The following is a 19,073-nucleotide window of genomic DNA, read 5'->3' as shown; positions in this document are numbered from 1 at the left end:
CCATTAAACTGTCCCAAAACAGTCCCGAATCCAAAGCAAAGATAAGCTGAAAGCTCCATCAGATGAACGCCATCGACATGATGTCTATGTTCATGAATATCCAGCCCTTGTCCACCTTTGTGTCCAGAGAAACCAACCCTTGTCTACTCTTCAGCAGAGGGGGAGAGAGAGAGAGAGAGAAAAGTTGGCCTGTGTCTCTGCCCTGTAGCGCAGCACAGCAGCCAGCTTCAATCTCCTAAAAGCATGCGTAAAGGAGTATTAGGCTGCCCCTGTAGCCTCAGTCGTACGGCTCGCCTGCAGCCCTTCCAAAAAGTCACCTGTGACCAGCAGCGCAGAGCTCCCTCTAGCTGTTTTTCCAGGCCTGAATTCAGCGCTGCCCGCCTACAGTCCTTCCAAAGGCAAGAGGAAGCGAGGAGCAGCCCTGCAACCAGCTTGTATGCCTTGTTTTCAGAAAAGCTTCCCTCTCTCATGCGCTGCCCGCCAGCCTTCCTCTTTCCCCCCAAAAAGCACACGTGGCCCCCAGAATAGCATAAGGGCCACGTTATTCTTTAATGAAAGGCTTTTCAATAATTTCAAAGGTTTTTAAACCTTCAAAGCTAAAATTCCTTTGTCCCCTTTCACACATGGGGTTATCCACACATGGGCTTCCATCTTCACTCCCACCTGATGCCATTTCACACTGTCCACCATGTCCCCGTGCACATCTGCATCTTGTCCAGAGAAAAACACAGGGTCGTGACATACCCCCCTCTTGAAAAATGGCAAGCGTCCTCGATTGCACTCAATGGCACAGTAAAGCATCTTATGAGCAAAGATACCCCATATGGCAAAAACAATGGCCTTCCAATGCATCTGGATGATAGAACAATCATCCTGCACAATAAGCCACACTATCCTCTTGCTTGTTCCTTCAGAACCTACAGCAAAAGTCTAAAACCAAATGGAAACACGTTACCTGTGTTAGCCAAAAACAAAACCATGCATCATTCTACATATGACAAACATATGCATGACACATACATGCATTCGCAAACAATATGCTCCTCAAAATGCTCTACCTACTCCAAAGTAACAGTCTAAGGGCTGCTCGCAAGCCTTACGCCCATGGGCATCCCGCAGGACCCATGACTGAAGGTAAAACATGAGCATATGCAAGCACTCAATGCATCCAAACACTACATCCACTAAGTACTTTCCCACATATGTTTCATGGCCATCCCGCAGGAGTTACACCCAGTGGTGCATCCATGCACATAATAAAGTACTTGATGTATCATACAAACATACATGCAGCACATGACACAATGCAGAGTATTTCCCAATGTATTCTCAATGATACCAGGATCCAATGGCACCAGAATACAAAAATACCTCTACCTCAAAAAGTGAATGCATACATGCACAAACAGAGTTCGATCCATATTTCCATGAACCAAACCAACTCTAGGACTGCTCGCAAGACTTATGCCCTCCATAGAGTTATCCATAGTTGCAGTTATAGTTCAAGGTGCGCGCGACTGCCAACTTTACCATCTCTTGTGACTAGTACACAATATCATAGAAGTCCCATAAGCAGATGTACTGTCAGCCTCAGTATCTTCGGGTGAATACAAAGATGTCACCAAGCGACTCCTAGATAACAAATGAGCCTGTCTGTAACAAGAAGGGAGCGGAGGTGCTACCCCCCTCTTGAGCATCAGGCAATGCTCCAAACCTATGCTCTGCTGAACCTGAATGAGCCGTAACAAGAGTCGACTCCAACTCATAGGCATCAAGATAAAGCTGCAACTCCTCAGGTGAATCTGCTAAGTCACCCTCCTCCATCCACTGCGCATCCATCAGTGAACCTCCTCCATTCACTTCGTATCCATCAGTGAACAGCTCTTGAACTTCACAGGATAGCGACGGGAAACTTTACCCTGTACCTAATGTGCCAGTATCTGCTCGGGAATAAGAACCTCATCAAGTTCCTCCACTTCCATCTGAGCCTCATCTGATACATCCTCAGGCACCCAAAACCTGCTTGCACTCCACCCAAGTGGTACGCACAAGTCCTCTATGAAGCATAGTAGATCACCACTAACATAGAAAGAAACTGTCTTCCGAACCCATGAAGCCTCCGTGAAGATACCACCGGTGACAAACTGTCGAAAGCCATAGCCTTCAACGCATCTCCTGCACCATAACACTTCAACTGCTTCTTGTTCCTGGCCGACTACTTCTTGTCCTTGGTGTCTTTTCTCCTGAACTTCATCTTCAGCTCTTGCTCTTCACCTCATATAGGCAAAGACACAAAATCCTGTACTGTGTCCTGCACTTCCTTTTCACTTTCCTCATGTTGAAGCTTTTGATGCGACTCTCATGAGACAACCACGAGCTCGCCCCCTTAGGAAAGTTGGCGATTGTCCCAACCAAAGCAACCACGGACTCGCCTCCTTGAGAAAGTCGACGATGTGTCCCAGCAACGGAACCTTGTAAACCGGCCTTCAGAAACCAAAGGGCGGTGGAACAAACATTTGCACATAAAACACTTCAACACCATTGAGGACCTAGAAAAGGAAAACAAACAGGGGGAGCTAGAGTGCTCCTGCAAAAAGTACACGGACACCCATTGGCCCCAAATCGCAGTGGCGCCCCTTGCGGTATTTCTTTAATTGATTTTAAGAGCTTTGATTACAATATAAGGCTGGTAATTCAGCCGTCCCAGTAGAACTCCTGAAGCCTGCAAAGAAACTGCATCTGGCTTCTTGTCCACACGGCATCCACAAACAAGTCCAGCCATTGTTCATATCGAAAGACTCTTCACATTGAGTCTGCATACAGAAGCTTTCTCCCATGATCAAGGCTGCCACAACCATCCATAGCCTCTCACACTATGAACAGCATCACACCCTGACACATCCAGTGCTCCTGTATCACAACACAGACTCCCAAACTGTCTCTCAAAAGAGAACTCGCATCACAGCACAGCCTACCATACAGTTGACACACCTGTACAAACCCTCTCTACCATCCAAGGGTACTATCCATCTCTGTCATGGATTCCCTGTCCCCTGTCCTATCAGTAGCAAGGCTGTACCAAACATGTGTCCATTCCTGTATCTTCTGCCTGCATGTGACCTATCTCCTGGAGAAACCCAAATACATGTCTCCTCGAGAAAACCTACGACCTGTTTCCACATGAAACCCCTAGGCCTGTTTCCCTTTGAAACTTCTGTCCTGTTTCCATACATCTAGTTACCTGTTCCCTCATGAAACATCTGGCAACATAGAGATGCCCATAACTGTAGGTCCCACTGTTCCTTTCTAGCAGGAAGAAAACAATCTGCTCCATGAGCACGCAGCCATGCGAGCTTGCATCACTCCCATGCCAAGAAACATAACCAAATGACCTTGTCCTTGCAGCCAAAAACCCAAGCACATAGCTGAATTTGCGACCAAACAAAAACAGCCCATTAAACTGTCCCAAAACAGTCCCGAATCCAAAGCAAAGATAAGCTGAAAGCTCCATCAGATGAACGCCATCGACATGATGTCTATGTTCATGAATATCCAGCCCTTGTCCACCTTTGTGTCCAGAGAAACCAACCCTTGTCTACTCTTCAGCAGAGGGGGAGAGAGAGAGAGAGAGAAAAGTTGGCCTGTGTCTCTGCCCTGTAGCGCAGCACAGCAGCCAGCTTCAATCTCCTAAAAGCATGCGTAAAGGAGTATTAGGCTGCCCCTGTAGCCTCAGTCGTACGGCTCGCCTGCAGCCCTTCCAAAAAGTCACCTGTGACCAGCAGCGCAGAGCTCCCTCTAGCTGTTTTTCCAGGCCTGAATTCAGCGCTGCCCGCCTACAGTCCTTCCAAAGGCAAGAGGAAGCGAGGAGCAGCCCTGCAACCAGCTTGTATGCCTTGTTTTCAGAAAAGCTTCCCTCTCTCATGCGCTGCCCGCCAGCCTTCCTCTTTCCCCCCAAAAAGCACACGTGGCCCCCAGAATAGCATAAGGGCCACGTTATTCTTTAATGAAAGGCTTTTCAATAATTTCAAAGGTTTTTAAACCTTCAAAGCTAAAATTCCTTTGTCCCCTTTCACACATGGGGTTATCCACACATGGGCTTCCATCTTCACTCCCACCTGATGCCATTTCACACTGTCCACCATGTCCCCGTGCACATCTGCATCTTGTCCAGAGAAAAACACAGGGTCGTGACATACCCCCCTCTTGAAAAATGGCAAGCGTCCTCGATTGCACTCAATGGCACAGTAAAGCATCTTATGAGCAAAGATACCCCATATGGCAAAAACAATGGCCTTCCAATGCATCTGGATGATAGAACAATCATCCTGCACAATAAGCCACACTATCCTCTTGCTTGTTCCTTCAGAACCTACAGCAAAAGTCTAAAACCAAATGGAAACACGTTACCTGTGTTAGCCAAAAACAAAACCATGCATCATTCTACATATGACAAACATATGCATGACACATACATGCATTCGCAAACAATATGCTCCTCAAAATGCTCTACCTACTCCAAAGTAACAGTCTAAGGGCTGCTCGCAAGCCTTACGCCCATGGGCATCCCGCAGGACCCATGACTGAAGGTAAAACATGAGCATATGCAAGCACTCAATGCATCCAAACACTACATCCACTAAGTACTTTCCCACATATGTTTCATGGCCATCCCGCAGGAGTTACACCCAGTGGTGCATCCATGCACATAATAAAGTACTTGATGTATCATACAAACATACATGCAGCACATGACACAATGCAGAGTATTTCCCAATGTATTCTCAATGATACCAGGATCCAATGGCACCAGAATACAAAAATACCTCTACCTCAAAAAGTGAATGCATACATGCACAAACAGAGTTCGATCCATATTTCCATGAACCAAACCAACTCTAGGACTGCTCGCAAGACTTATGCCCTCCATAGAGTTATCCATAGTTGCAGTTATAGTTCAAGGTGCGCGCGACTGCCAACTTTACCATCTCTTGTGACTAGTACACAATATCATAGAAGTCCCATAAGCAGATGTACTGTCAGCCTCAGTATCTTCGGGTGAATACAAAGATGTCACCAAGCGACTCCTAGATAACAAATGAGCCTGTCTGTAACAAGAAGGGAGCGGAGGTGCTACCCCCCTCTTGAGCATCAGGCAATGCTCCAAACCTATGCTCTGCTGAACCTGAATGAGCCGTAACAAGAGTCGACTCCAACTCATAGGCATCAAGATAAAGCTGCAACTCCTCAGGTGAATCTGCTAAGTCACCCTCCTCCATCCACTGCGCATCCATCAGTGAACCTCCTCCATTCACTTCGTATCCATCAGTGAACAGCTCTTGAACTTCACAGGATAGCGACGGGAAACTTTACCCTGTACCTAATGTGCCAGTATCTGCTCGGGAATAAGAACCTCATCAAGTTCCTCCACTTCCATCTGAGCCTCATCTGATACATCCTCAGGCACCCAAAACCTGCTTGCACTCCACCCAAGTGGTACGCACAAGTCCTCTATGAAGCATAGTAGATCACCACTAACATAGAAAGAAACTGTCTTCCGAACCCATGAAGCCTCCGTGAAGATACCACCGGTGACAAACTGTCGAAAGCCATAGCCTTCAACGCATCTCCTGCACCATAACACTTCAACTGCTTCTTGTTCCTGGCCGACTACTTCTTGTCCTTGGTGTCTTTTCTCCTGAACTTCATCTTCAGCTCTTGCTCTTCACCTCATATAGGCAAAGACACAAAATCCTGTACTGTGTCCTGCACTTCCTTTTCACTTTCCTCATGTTGAAGCTTTTGATGCGACTCTCATGAGACAACCACGAGCTCGCCCCCTTAGGAAAGTTGGCGATTGTCCCAACCAAAGCAACCACGGACTCGCCTCCTTGAGAAAGTCGACGATGTGTCCCAGCAACGGAACCTTGTAAACCGGCCTTCAGAAACCAAAGGGCGGTGGAACAAACATTTGCACATAAAACACTTCAACACCATTGAGGACCTAGAAAAGGAAAACAAACAGGGGGAGCTAGAGTGCTCCTGCAAAAAGTACACGGACACCCATTGGCCCCAAATCGCAGTGGCGCCCCTTGCGGTATTTCTTTAATTGATTTTAAGAGCTTTGATTACAATATAAGGCTGGTAATTCAGCCGTCCCAGTAGAACTCCTGAAGCCTGCAAAGAAACTGCATCTGGCTTCTTGTCCACACGGCATCCACAAACAAGTCCAGCCATTGTTCATATCGAAAGACTCTTCACATTGAGTCTGCATACAGAAGCTTTCTCCCATGATCAAGGCTGCCACAACCATCCATAGCCTCTCACACTATGAACAGCATCACACCCTGACACATCCAGTGCTCCTGTATCACAACACAGACTCCCAAACTGTCTCTCAAAAGAGAACTCGCATCACAGCACAGCCTACCATACAGTTGACACACCTGTACAAACCCTCTCTACCATCCAAGGGTACTATCCATCTCTGTCATGGATTCCCTGTCCCCTGTCCTATCAGTAGCAAGGCTGTACCAAACATGTGTCCATTCCTGTATCTTCTGCCTGCATGTGACCTATCTCCTGGAGAAACCCAAATACATGTCTCCTCGAGAAAACCTACGACCTGTTTCCACATGAAACCCCTAGGCCTGTTTCCCTTTGAAACTTCTGTCCTGTTTCCATACATCTAGTTACCTGTTCCCTCATGAAACATCTGGCAACATAGAGATGCCCATAACTGTAGGTCCCACTGTTCCTTTCTAGCAGGAAGAAAACAATCTGCTCCATGAGCACGCAGCCATGCGAGCTTGCATCACTCCCATGCCAAGAAACATAACCAAATGACCTTGTCCTTGCAGCCAAAAACCCAAGCACATAGCTGAATTTGCGACCAAACAAAAACAGCCCATTAAACTGTCCCAAAACAGTCCCGAATCCAAAGCAAAGATAAGCTGAAAGCTCCATCAGATGAACGCCATCGACATGATGTCTATGTTCATGAATATCCAGCCCTTGTCCACCTTTGTGTCCAGAGAAACCAACCCTTGTCTACTCTTCAGCAGAGGGGGAGAGAGAGAGAGAGAGAAAAGTTGGCCTGTGTCTCTGCCCTGTAGCGCAGCACAGCAGCCAGCTTCAATCTCCTAAAAGCATGCGTAAAGGAGTATTAGGCTGCCCCTGTAGCCTCAGTCGTACGGCTCGCCTGCAGCCCTTCCAAAAAGTCACCTGTGACCAGCAGCGCAGAGCTCCCTCTAGCTGTTTTTCCAGGCCTGAATTCAGCGCTGCCCGCCTACAGTCCTTCCAAAGGCAAGAGGAAGCGAGGAGCAGCCCTGCAACCAGCTTGTATGCCTTGTTTTCAGAAAAGCTTCCCTCTCTCATGCGCTGCCCGCCAGCCTTCCTCTTTCCCCCCAAAAAGCACACGTGGCCCCCAGAATAGCATAAGGGCCACGTTATTCTTTAATGAAAGGCTTTTCAATAATTTCAAAGGTTTTTAAACCTTCAAAGCTAAAATTCCTTTGTCCCCTTTCACACATGGGGTTATCCACACATGGGCTTCCATCTTCACTCCCACCTGATGCCATTTCACACTGTCCACCATGTCCCCGTGCACATCTGCATCTTGTCCAGAGAAAAACACAGGGTCGTGACATACATCCTCAGACACATCCCCACGGAAAGGTCTAAGAAGACTCACTTGAAAAGCATTGTGAATCCTCCAGTGATCTGGTAACTTCAAACGATAGGTTACCTCACCAATCTTTTCCAAAACCTGAAAAGGCCCATAATATCGCATGCTCAACTTAGGGAATAAGCGCTCTTTACCCTTCATCTTCTTGAGTCTAGCCTTTTCAAAGCGCAAAAGAACCCAATCACCCAATGCAAACTGTAAATCACGTCTGTGACGGTCTGCGGCTTTCTTTTGCTTTTGCTGAGTTTTCTGGAGGGCCAACTTAACTCTCCGATAAGCTTCATCCAAGCTCTCCTCAAAGATCTTATCCTTTGTATGCAAAATGGGTGGTACCTTCTTCCCTCCTTCTACAATCTCAAAAGGCGCCTTGCCTGTCGAGGGATGTGCAGTGTTGTTATATGCAAACTCCACCAAAGGAAGATATTTTTCCCATTGTTGCTTGTGCTCTGACACATAACACTTGAGAAGATCCAATACTGTAGAGTTAGCCTCTTCTGACTGACCATCTGTCTGTGGATGAAATGACGATGAAAACTTGAGAGTTGTACCCATGTTGTCAAACAACCCTCTCCAGAACAAACTCGTCATCCGTGGATCACGGTCACTAATGATAGACGTAGGCAAGCCATGATACTTGAAGATGTTCGCCATGAACAACTTCACCATATGATCCACTTTGATCGTCTTACGCACGGGAATGAAATGAGCCTGCTTACTGAACCTGCATATGATAGTCCAGATGCCATCATTTCCCGTTTGTGCCCGTGGAAGATCAAATACAAAATCCATGGCAATGCTCTCCCAAGGTCTATCCGGAATAGGTAAAGGCTGTAATAACCCTGGTGTCTGCTGACGGTCAAACTTTACCTTCTGACATACGATGCATTGCCTCACAAAGGCATCAACATCTCTTCTCAAGGTTGGCCAATAAAAGAAAGTCTCCACTGCTTTGACCGTGGCGTCAATACCTCTATGACCTGCATACGGTGGAGCATGACTTTCAATCATAACCTTGAGTCGCAATGGCCTGGTAACACACAGTCTCCCATGCATCAATAAAAACCCATCTCTGAGAGTATAGTGCTCATGCCGCTGACCCTCAGACATCTAATCATACAACCTTTCAAAGTCCTCATCATGGGCATACTGCTCTTTCATTTCATCAAGCTCATGATGATAAGCAAGTGAAACTGCAGAGACCTGTGGCTTGCGTGACAAAGCATCTGCCACTACATTCTTCTTGCCTTCCACATGCACAATCTGGAAGTGAAACATTGACAAAAAGTTTGCCCAACGCATATGCTTCTCTGAAAGCTTAGTCTGCGTGAGGAAATAACGCAAGGTTTGATGATCTGTCTGTACAGTGAAATCAGCCCCAAGCAAGTAGTGTTTCCATGTAGAAAGAGCGTGAATTACAGCCAACATCTCTTTCTCATAAACCTATAAATGCTTCTCAGCATCTTGCAATACTCTACTCTCATAGGCTATCACATGTCCCTCTTGCATGAGAACAGCACCAATGCTACTTCCACATGCATCACACTGGACAACAAAAGCCTTTCGGAGGTCCGGTAACACCAATACTGGGTCCGAAGTAAGCTTTTCTTTGAGCTTTTTGAATGCTGTAATTTCCCGATCAACCCATCTAAACAGAGTTGCTTTCTTCGTCAAAGCATGAAGAGGCGAAGCAATTTCAACAAAGTGCCGTATGTACCACCTGTAATAGGAACACAATCCTAGGAAACTTTGTACATCATGCACGGTCCTCAAAGTTGGCCAATTAAGTATTGCTTCCACCTTTGCTGGATCCATACGGACTCCATGCGCAGACACAATATGCCCCAAGAAATGTATCTCCTGCAAAAAGAACTCTCTTCTTGCCATTAACAACCAACCTATGGTTTCTGAGTTCTGCAAACACAATGGCCAAATGCCTTCTATGCTCTTTCTCAGTTCGTGAATGCACAATCATATCATCAAAGAATGTGCCCACAAACTCTCTATGAGGCCTGAAAATCCTGTCCATCATTCTGTTAAATGTGGCAAGCGCATTCGTCAAACCAAAGGGCATAACCAAGAACTCATACAACCCAAACGTGGTTCGGAATGCTATCTTATGCACATCCTCGGGTCTAATGCGTATCTGATGATACCCGCTTTTCAAGTCAATACGACTAAAGACTGTGGAGCCCTGTAAGCGGTCCAAAATGTCATCGATCCTCGGTATGGGGAATCGATTCTTGATGGTATTCTTGTTCAGCGCCCTGTAATCAATACACATGCGCCAAGAATCATCTTTTTTCTGCACCAAGAGCACAGGTGAGCAAAAGGGTAATGAGCTAGGCTATATCAACCCTTTATTCAAAAGCTCCTGCACCTGACTCATAATCTCTTCCTGTTGGGCTGCACTAACACGGTACGGCGGTCTATTCGGTGGAGTACTACCAGGAATCAGATCAATGGCATGATCTTCTGGCCTCTCAGGAGGAAGTTCTCCTGGCAATGACTCGGAAAAACAATCTTGAAACCCACATAAGAAATCAGTCCTGTCCTTATCTAACATAGACAAATTAGACTTAGACTCATCATCCTGTGCATCCTTTACATAAATCAAGTACGCGGAAAGATGCTTTTTCATTACTGATGAAATCGCCGAAGCGGATACAATAGGAACAGATTCCCCTTTGAGTTTTACATCCAATACATGCTCTTTCCCTCTATGGGTCAGAGTGATTTTCCTATTGTAAGTATCCACCACCGCATGTACCCTGTGGCACCATGGCATCCCCAACAAAACATCACAGCCATCCAAAGGCATGATGAAGAACTCTTCGCTGTCCACATAACCCTGCAAATGAAGCCGAAGCTTCCCAATGATAGGAGTAACGGGTTCTGCATACCCTGGACAAGCCATATTAGCCTCATGTAACGGCCCCATCTCCTCTGCGCAAATCCCCAATCGGCCAGCCAAATCTGGTGAAATGAAGTTGGCTCTAGCACCTGTGTCAAAGAAGATCAAAGCATTCTGATCTCTCACTTTGCCCCATGCCCTGCACAACTCTGTCGCTTCACCACCTGGCTATTCCCCCACAAGATCAGGAACTAAGCCTGCAGAAGGCTTTTGTTTCTTTGGCTTGGGCTCTCCTTTATTGTCAGAGTCCTTTTGGGACTTTCTTTTGGGACAATTGAATGACATATGCCCCTCTTCAGTACAGTAAAAACACTCATGAGCATCTCTCAAAACCTGTCTTTCCTCAGAAGTCCTCTTGGGCATTGGCAACTTCTTATACTTCGTCTCTGAAGACCCTTTAGCATCACGAGAAGCATGCCCAAATTTTTCAACTTTCTTGCTCAATTTCTTACTGCCTTTAAACCCAGATGAACCACCAGTGAGTAACGCATTAGCTGTCATAGCATTTTCAATCATCTGTGACATGTTCGTTACTCTTGTCTTTATACAATAATCTCGTACCTCTTTGGGCAGCCCACAACAATACTTCTCTACCTGCTCAGATAATGGCACGGCACGGTAAGAAGTCACTGGGAGTAAAGCTTCCCAAAACTTTTTGTTATAATCCTCCAAACTATCACACTTTGAAGCATCCAATTTGTGCCATGCGGTCATAACATCCACCTCGAATGTAGATGTGAGCCATACGGAAGAGAAAACCTGTTTAAATTGGACCCACGTAGTGGGTGCTATGCCCTGCAAAAGAAGAGTAGACCACCACTGCAAAGCATTGCCCTTGAGAAAAGTGGCAGCTTTCCTCACCTTAGAGGACTCTGTGTAATTCCCACCAGAAAAAGCAGCATCAAACTGCTGTAAAAAGGTAAGTGCTTTAAGTTTATCCTTGGCCCCACTGAATGTGTCAAACTTCACTGCAGCTCCCCCTTCCTTGTAATCCTTCGCCTTTTCCATAGGCGTTAGATTGTCATATGGAAGTGGTTTCGCAAGATTGCTGCCCCCAACATTCATACCCATCATTGGGTCAACATTTCCCATTCCCACACCAGGCATACCATACATTCCAACCATGTTTCCAAGCATTCCATTATGCATACCTGGCTGCATACCACCAAACATATTGCCTTGCATCCCAGGTTGCATGCCTCCAAACATATTTCCTTGCATACCGGACTGCATACCACCATACATATTCCCTTGCATGCCAGGCTGAAAATTGGCTCCAAAAGGCCCGTACATACCCATGCCTCCCTGAGGGTAACCCCCAGTCATAGATTGGAACACCGAGCCACCACCAAAATAACCTGGATGCATGTTCTGCTGAGGAATAGGTGGCTGTCCATAGAAGGAACTCTGAGAGTTTGCACCATAAGCATGCTGCATATTCGGAAACTGGCCAAAAGATGGTTCCTGTGGGATGGCACCACTATGACCTTGAGGAAGATTCTTTGAACGAACCTTCTTCTTCTTTTTCTCGGGCTCTGTGCGGGGCTCTGTGCGAGATCTCATAAATTCAGCAAATCTCTCACTCTGTGTGAGTTGCATAAAAGTATCCATAACACTAGCCAAACGATCTTTGAACCGAGCATCATCATCCTCTTTACCATGCACATCTTCTGGCTGTGTTACATCCTCATAAGGCTCAACATCTGCAGCCTGTTCTCCTGCAAAAATATCCTCAGATACATCTCTCTCAGGAGAAGTCTCTTGCTCTTCTTCTTCATGATAGAAGTACTCATCCTCTGTATCAGACATGTTTGCTGAATTTTCAGCGATGGCTTTCTTCAAAGCAACCACGAGCTCACCCCCTTCAGAAAGTTGATGATTGGTCCCGGCAACGGAACCTTGACACCGGCTTCTGATAGAAACCAGAGTGCGGTAGACTAGCAGTCACCCGTCCACTTGTAGTCTAGATGTGAAAACAAAACAGATTGGAGCTAGAGTGCCCAAATCTGAAAACAAAGCGACACCTATTGGCCCCAAAGCTTGGCGCCCCTTGCGGTATTTCTTTATTCAATTCCAAAAATATGAATGGCTGAGTACAACAAAAATCAGCCAAGAGATTACACCTGTATGTCCAATCTGACGGCCCACAATACCTCTTAGCACAGAGGATCTATGCACACAGATCTGTGTTCCACAATAACACACTGTGCCTCCCTCTGATCAGCCAAGACCACTAAGCAGGGCAGCCATGAGCATACATCTGGCATAACTCAAGTGCATGATTCAACATCTCAGCTCATACATATATATGCTGTCCAAACTCTGTCTCAACCCCTGTCAATCTGCCATACCCCTCCTCTCACAAGGGGCCAGATAGCTCATATCTGCAACAGACATCAAGCAGTAGAAAGAGAGATAGATGAACAAATGAGGAGCTTACCAAAATCAGCTCGTGAAACAGCACTGGAGGAAGCAACGGTACCAATCTGTACTTGCACGCACTTGTCTCCACAACCCTGCTTCACACGCATGCACGTACTTGTCTGTACCCTCCTCCTTGTGTTCACTTCTATGCTATCTTTGAATGTACAGATCTGTAGAACAGCCCCGTACCCGTCTGTACTACCTCAGGATGCGTGCCAGGAGTTGTACTTGCAAGCGCCGCCTGCTGTCTACACCTGTGCTCACCTGAATCGGCGTAGCCAGATCTGCCCAGCACCTGTCCACCAGCACCTGTCCACCAGCACCTGTCCAACGCTGCCTGCAGCAACTCTGTTTAGCGCAGCCTGTGTCAGCCCTGTCCGTACACTGTACGGCAGTCGTACAGGGCTGTACGGCCTGTACCAGGACCAGCAACCACCTGATGATAGTCGCCTGCTACAGCTGCCTCTGTCCCACAGCTCAACACCGCCTGTCCTCAGTAGTATCTGCGGTCGTACAGAGCTGTACAGCTATTGTACGGCCTGCTCCAGCACACAGCACACAGAAAATAGCAGCAGCAACCCTAATCAGCAGTCGACCTCTTCTCTTCAGCTTTTCCACGCATGTACACAAGCGCATGAAAGCTCCACGACTCCTTTTCCCAAAAGCTAGAGAGAGAGGGAGGAGAGAGAAGCACACACTCCAAAAGTGGAGTGGCCTCCTCCCCATAAAAATCCTAGGGCCCCAAACTTTAAAAGTCCCTAGGGGCCACTAAGGCCTAGGGGCAACTTTGGTAAACATTAAAAGTTTAATGTTCTAGTTCCCCCCTTCACACCTAGGGATGTCCACACATCTTTAACTCTGTCCGGGCACCCCCCATGTGAATCATTCAATATTCTGACTCTACAACCACCATGCATTCCGACTCTGCAACCACCATGCCCACACTTGTGCTGTTCCATTTTCACAGGGCCATGACATTAGTCTAGTTATATTTTTTCTTTTCAGCATAGGAACACCCACTATAGTATTTTAGGTGATTGTGTACATCCCTCTCAGGGACCTCTTGTAAATACAGTTGATTTTGGAAACATAATGGATTCTTCTTTGTATACTGCTTTCCATTGTGTATTGATTCCACTTTCTTCATTTCTCATACCTTCTATGGATGAAGTGTATTTGAAAGCAAAGAATTATAGAAGATACTTGATTTGTTTCAAGATGTATTTCCTAAGGAGCTGCCATCGGGTTTACCACCTGAAAGTGCAGTAGATCATCGTATTGACCTGATCCCTGGTGCTCATCCTGTTAGCATTCCACCTTACAGGATGAGCCAAGCTGAGGAAGATGAGTTGACTAAACAACTAGAAGATTATTTGAGGATGGGCCAGATCCATCCAAGTAAATCACCTTGGGGTGCACCTGTGTTGCTTAGAAGAAAGAAGGACAACACCTGGAGAATGTGTATAGATTACAAGAGATTGAACAAGCTGACAATTAAGAATCGTTATCCTCTCCCTAGAGCAGATGACCTGATTGACCGGTTAGCAGGAGCGAAATATTTCACGAAGATAGATTTATGTACTGGCTATCACCAGATACGTATTCATGAAAGGCATGTCGAAAGAACCGCCTTTCGGACTAGGTATGGCCATTACGAGTTTCTCGTATTACCTTTTGGGTTAACCAATGCTCCAGCCACTTTCCAGCAAATGATGAACGATCTTTTTCGTGAACATTTGGGGAAATTTGTGGTGGTGTTCTTGGATGATATTTTGATATACAGTCGTACTCTTGACCATCATGTTCGACACCTCACGATTGTCTTATCTATTTTAAGACAGAATCGACAATATGCTAAGTTAAGTCAATGTTAGTTTTTTATGACAGATATCGTTTACTTGGGACACAAGATCACTAGAGATGGATTGAGCATTGACTATGACCGAGTTCAGAAGGTTCTCGACTGGCCTATACCGCGAACAGTGAAACAACTTCGTTCTTTTCTCGGTTTTGTTGTTTTTCTTCTGAAATCTGTGCAGGAGTACTCTCAGCTCACACTATCGATGACCGACTTGTTGAAAGGTCGTGGACGTAAGTCAAATCAGCCTATCACTTGGAATAACAATTTGGATATGGCCTTCTGACTTTTGAAAGATAAAGTCAAGGAAGCACCTATCTTAGCATTACCCGATCCTAGTCGGCCTTATGTTCTTGAAACTGATGCCAGTGACTATGCCATCGGGGCTGCTTTATTTCAAGATGATAGACCTGTTGCTTTTGAAAGTAAAAAGCTACACGACACTCAATCTCGTTGGCCAACCCTTGAGAAGGAGCTTTATGATGTGATTCACGCTCTCAAGGTTTAGAGACATTATTTATATGGCTCCAAGTTTGTGGCATTGACTGATCTCATCAGTCAATCAAGTATGTGTGTGATGCGGATGATTTGAGAGGAAGGAAAGCTCGTTGGGCTGAGTTAATGCAAGATTTTGATTTTGAGATTCGTTATCGTAAAGGATCCATGAATAGTGTTGCAGATGCGCTTAGTCGAATTAGAGAGGTGAATACTTTGTCGTTCACCGAGATTTCTACTGACTTATTTCAGTCATTGAAGCTTTTGCACGGTTCAAGGATTGGCACGTGATGGTGGAAAAAGAGTCTAGATTGCAGGTAAAGACTCTCGGGGCTGACAAAGGGGGTGAATGTATTTCTGAGATTTTGTGCAGATCATGGCATCAAGAGTGAACTGGCCAATACAGGATCGCCTTTAGAGAATGGATTCTCCTCGAATGTATTTCTCAGATTTTGTGCAGATCATGGCATCAAGAGGGAACTGGCCAATACAGGATCGCCTTCAGAGAATGGAGTTGTAGAACGCAAAAACAGGACTGGGGTGGAGATGGCGAGAAGCATGCTGGAGCATCGTGATCTTCCTCGTCCACTTTAAGGAGAGGCTGTGGCAACGGCTGTCCATACCCTCAACCGGTCTCCAACGACTTCAGTACCTAATATGACTCCGTTTGAGGCATACTTTGGCAGAAAACCTGATGTCTTGCACTTCCGTGTTTTTGGGAGTGATGCGTATGTACATATTCCGAAGAAACAGAGGGGGAAGCTTGACTCCAAATCCCGCAAGCTTATATTTGTGGGGTATAATTCTCTTTCCAAGGGATACAGATTGTATGATCCAAATAGGAATAAGATTGTTGTCAACCGGGATGTGGTTTTTGATGAGCATGTTCCAGTATCCACTGTCGAGGAGGCGCCACTTCTTGGAGATCCAGAAGAGTCTGATGATGATTCCCAGACCATTGTTCAGTTGATCAACCTCAGTCAGTACAGGAGGTTGAGCCCGCAGCTAGAGTAGAGCCCCCGCAATGGCAGGAGGCTCCACAATCTGTTCGAGTACCCAGGTGGTTGTTGGACACCCTTCGGGAGTCAGGCGTCACGGAGTTACCCTCCGAGTGGACCACAGAGGACGGCCCTCGAAGATCGCACAGAGTCCGCGACAAAAGCAATACAGCGGAGCTTCTTCAAGTAAAGTATACTTTGATGTCTCGTATTATGCAGGACTAGGAGCCCACTTCCGTTAAGGATCAGAAGGGATGGTTTACAGGTTACGTAAGGCCTTGTATGGTCTTAACCAGGCTCCCATGGCTTGGAATCAGAAGATTGATTCCTTCTTTGTTCAGACTGGTTTTCAGAGATCGGTTGCAGATCCCAACCTGTATCTCTTTCGGGAACGCGGCATGGTTACAGGAATTTTTGTCTCTCAGCAGTAGCGGTATGTTCATGAGTTGCTTGAGGCCTTTGGGATGGAGAACTGCAAGCCTATTACTTCGCCGATGGACCCAAACACAAAGTTAACTGTTAATGATCCTTGTGAGCCAGTTGATGACTCGCAGTATCGAAAGTTGGTTGGTTCATTGATCTGGTTGTTGAACACCAGATTGGACTTGAGCTTCTCCGTGGGGCTGTTTAGCTCTTTTATGCAGACGCCAGTGAAGTCTCAATGGGACGCAAGATTACGGATCTTGCGGTATCTGCAGAGTACGAAGGATCTAGGACTCTTTTACACAGGAGGGGATGGAGTCAAACTCCAAGGTTGGAGTGACTCAAATTGGGGAGGAGATCAAAACACGAGGAGATCTACTTCAAGTTACAGTTTTACCCTCGGCTCAGGAGTAGTTTCTTGGAGCAGTAAGAGACAGCCAACTATTGACCTATCTTCGACAAAGGCAGAGTACCGGGCTGCTTGTGGTGCTGCTTGCGAGGTTGTGTGGCTGCGGAGGCTGCTAGGCGAGATTGGGTTTCCATAGAAGGAGCCCACAGTCATCCAGTGTGATAACCAGAGTTGTATAGCTATTGCTCGGAACCCGGTCTTCCATGCCCGGACCAAACACATAGAGATACAATATCGCTTTGTACATGAGAAGATCTTGGCTAGTGACATCTTAATACTTTATTGTTCGACGGAGGACAATGCAACGAACCTCTTCACGAGGTCTCTACCTCAGGCTACGCTCAGGCGGCACTCCAGCTCCCTAGGGTTGATTTCACAACCAAGAGCTGAGAGGGGATGTTAGAAGTCATCTCCTGTCTTTATCAGACACCAGGGCCTCTGTTGTGGGTGTGCCGGCCCTGTATAGGTGTTTTCTCATTTTTCCTCACTCCCCGTACTTTTTTTCCATTTTTATTTTTTCATGGTGTGGGAGGCTGCCTTGTGCTAGCAGGAAGGTCCACATGCTGGCTGACTACTGGCTGCTGGCCGACTGGAGCAGGCCAACTTCACACGTGTATGCATGCTGGCCGACTGGAGTAAATGCTGGTTAGGTGACTTCAGCTGCCCTTCTACTGGCCGACTGCACTCATGAGGCCATATAAAATGGCTCCATGGCTCCCCACTTCTTTGTATCATCTTTTCATTGCGGGATCTTGTGTATAGAGAAGAGTTACACGCCTATCTCTCTCCTTCTCTTGTGCTGTCTATTTTCTGCACTCTACTTGCTCTTGTGGTCTTAGAATTTGTTATCATCTCCGCTGCGTATTTTGAAATACCATTTGAAGAGCCCAAACATACACAAAGGAAAGCTATACTTCAAAAGCCCAAAACAGATATGTTACATATACATCAAACAGTAGGCTTAACAAGTGATAGGAAAAGGGGGTAGTTATGATTATTGTTACCTTAAGGATGGTGATGCCGGAGTCTTGCAGGGTGGTGACGAGGTGCTGTTTGTAGAAGAGGGTGGAAGGGCGGATGAGGGCAAAAGTGGGGTAGTGCGAGGCAGCAGAGGCAAGGGCGATGTACCTGCCAATGCAACCGGTGGCACCAATCACCAGCACCCTAGTACACCTCTTGCCCTCATCTGAACCCCCCACACCCATACCCATGGCCATAGCCTCATCCACTCGCTTCTTCTCTTCTTCCATGGCATCTTCCTTCTCCTTCTACCCGCTCACATGCGCTATCCTGTTCACACTGGTCTAAGGAGAACAGTTGTCTGCGGACAGGTCACGCACTGTCACAGTGTCCGCCCCCCTCTTTTCACATGACACGCCCTTTTAAACATTTTTCAACAAAAGTGGGACAAAAATTGGGTTACTTTTTGCCATCTTTAAGAGCATTTTTCTTGTCCGTGATGGATGCTTGTTTGTGTGATCGCATCCATGGCCAAGAACGATTGTGCTTGCCTGTTTAAAGACCTTGTGAAATTAAAAAGCAACAAATCATGTGTTTCCATGATGGGAGTGGAGATTGAAGATATCACAACAAGACAAGGAACCATGAATTCAAGAACACACAAGAGTAAAAGCTTGACACGCAAATTGGTGGCAATCTTCCCCCCCCTAGTTGGTGGATCCATGCTTCTCAACATGATATTTAGATCATACCAAAAATAGACCCATGGAGCCAATATTAGTACAATTGGTGGCAATCTTCCCCCCTAGTTGGTGGACCCATGCTTCCCAACATGATATTTAGATCATACCAAAAATAGACCCGTGGAGCCAATATTAGTACAACCAAAATTGGGCCTAGTTTATATCTAA

General features: G+C 46.3%; 1 protein-coding gene across 2 annotated transcripts in view; it reads right to left on the bottom strand.

Moving 5' to 3' along the window:
- LOC147617218 (phenylcoumaran benzylic ether reductase IRL1-like) overlaps nucleotides 1–18,567 on the bottom strand; it is a 30,958-nt gene extending 12,391 nt beyond the window's left edge. Inside the window, exon 1 of one of the 2 annotated variants that reach the window (XM_086776824.1) lies at nucleotides 18,207–18,567. In XM_086776824.1, the coding sequence (XP_086632950.1) occupies nucleotides 18,207–18,452 (246 nt within the window). In that variant the 5' untranslated portion in view covers nucleotides 18,453–18,567. The remainder of the gene's footprint in view (nucleotides 1–18,206) is intronic. The other variant, XM_086776825.1, reaches the window with a different exon arrangement.
- Between the last annotated feature and the right edge of the window lie 506 nt (nucleotides 18,568–19,073).

Source organism: Cibotium barometz, chromosome 37 (genome assembly GCF_041138505.1).
Source record: "Cibotium barometz isolate CiBa-2024 chromosome 37, ASM4113850v1, whole genome shotgun sequence".
Taxonomy (NCBI): Eukaryota; Viridiplantae; Streptophyta; class Polypodiopsida; order Cyatheales; family Cibotiaceae; genus Cibotium; species Cibotium barometz.
This window is presented reverse-complemented; position numbering and strand designations above follow the sequence as displayed.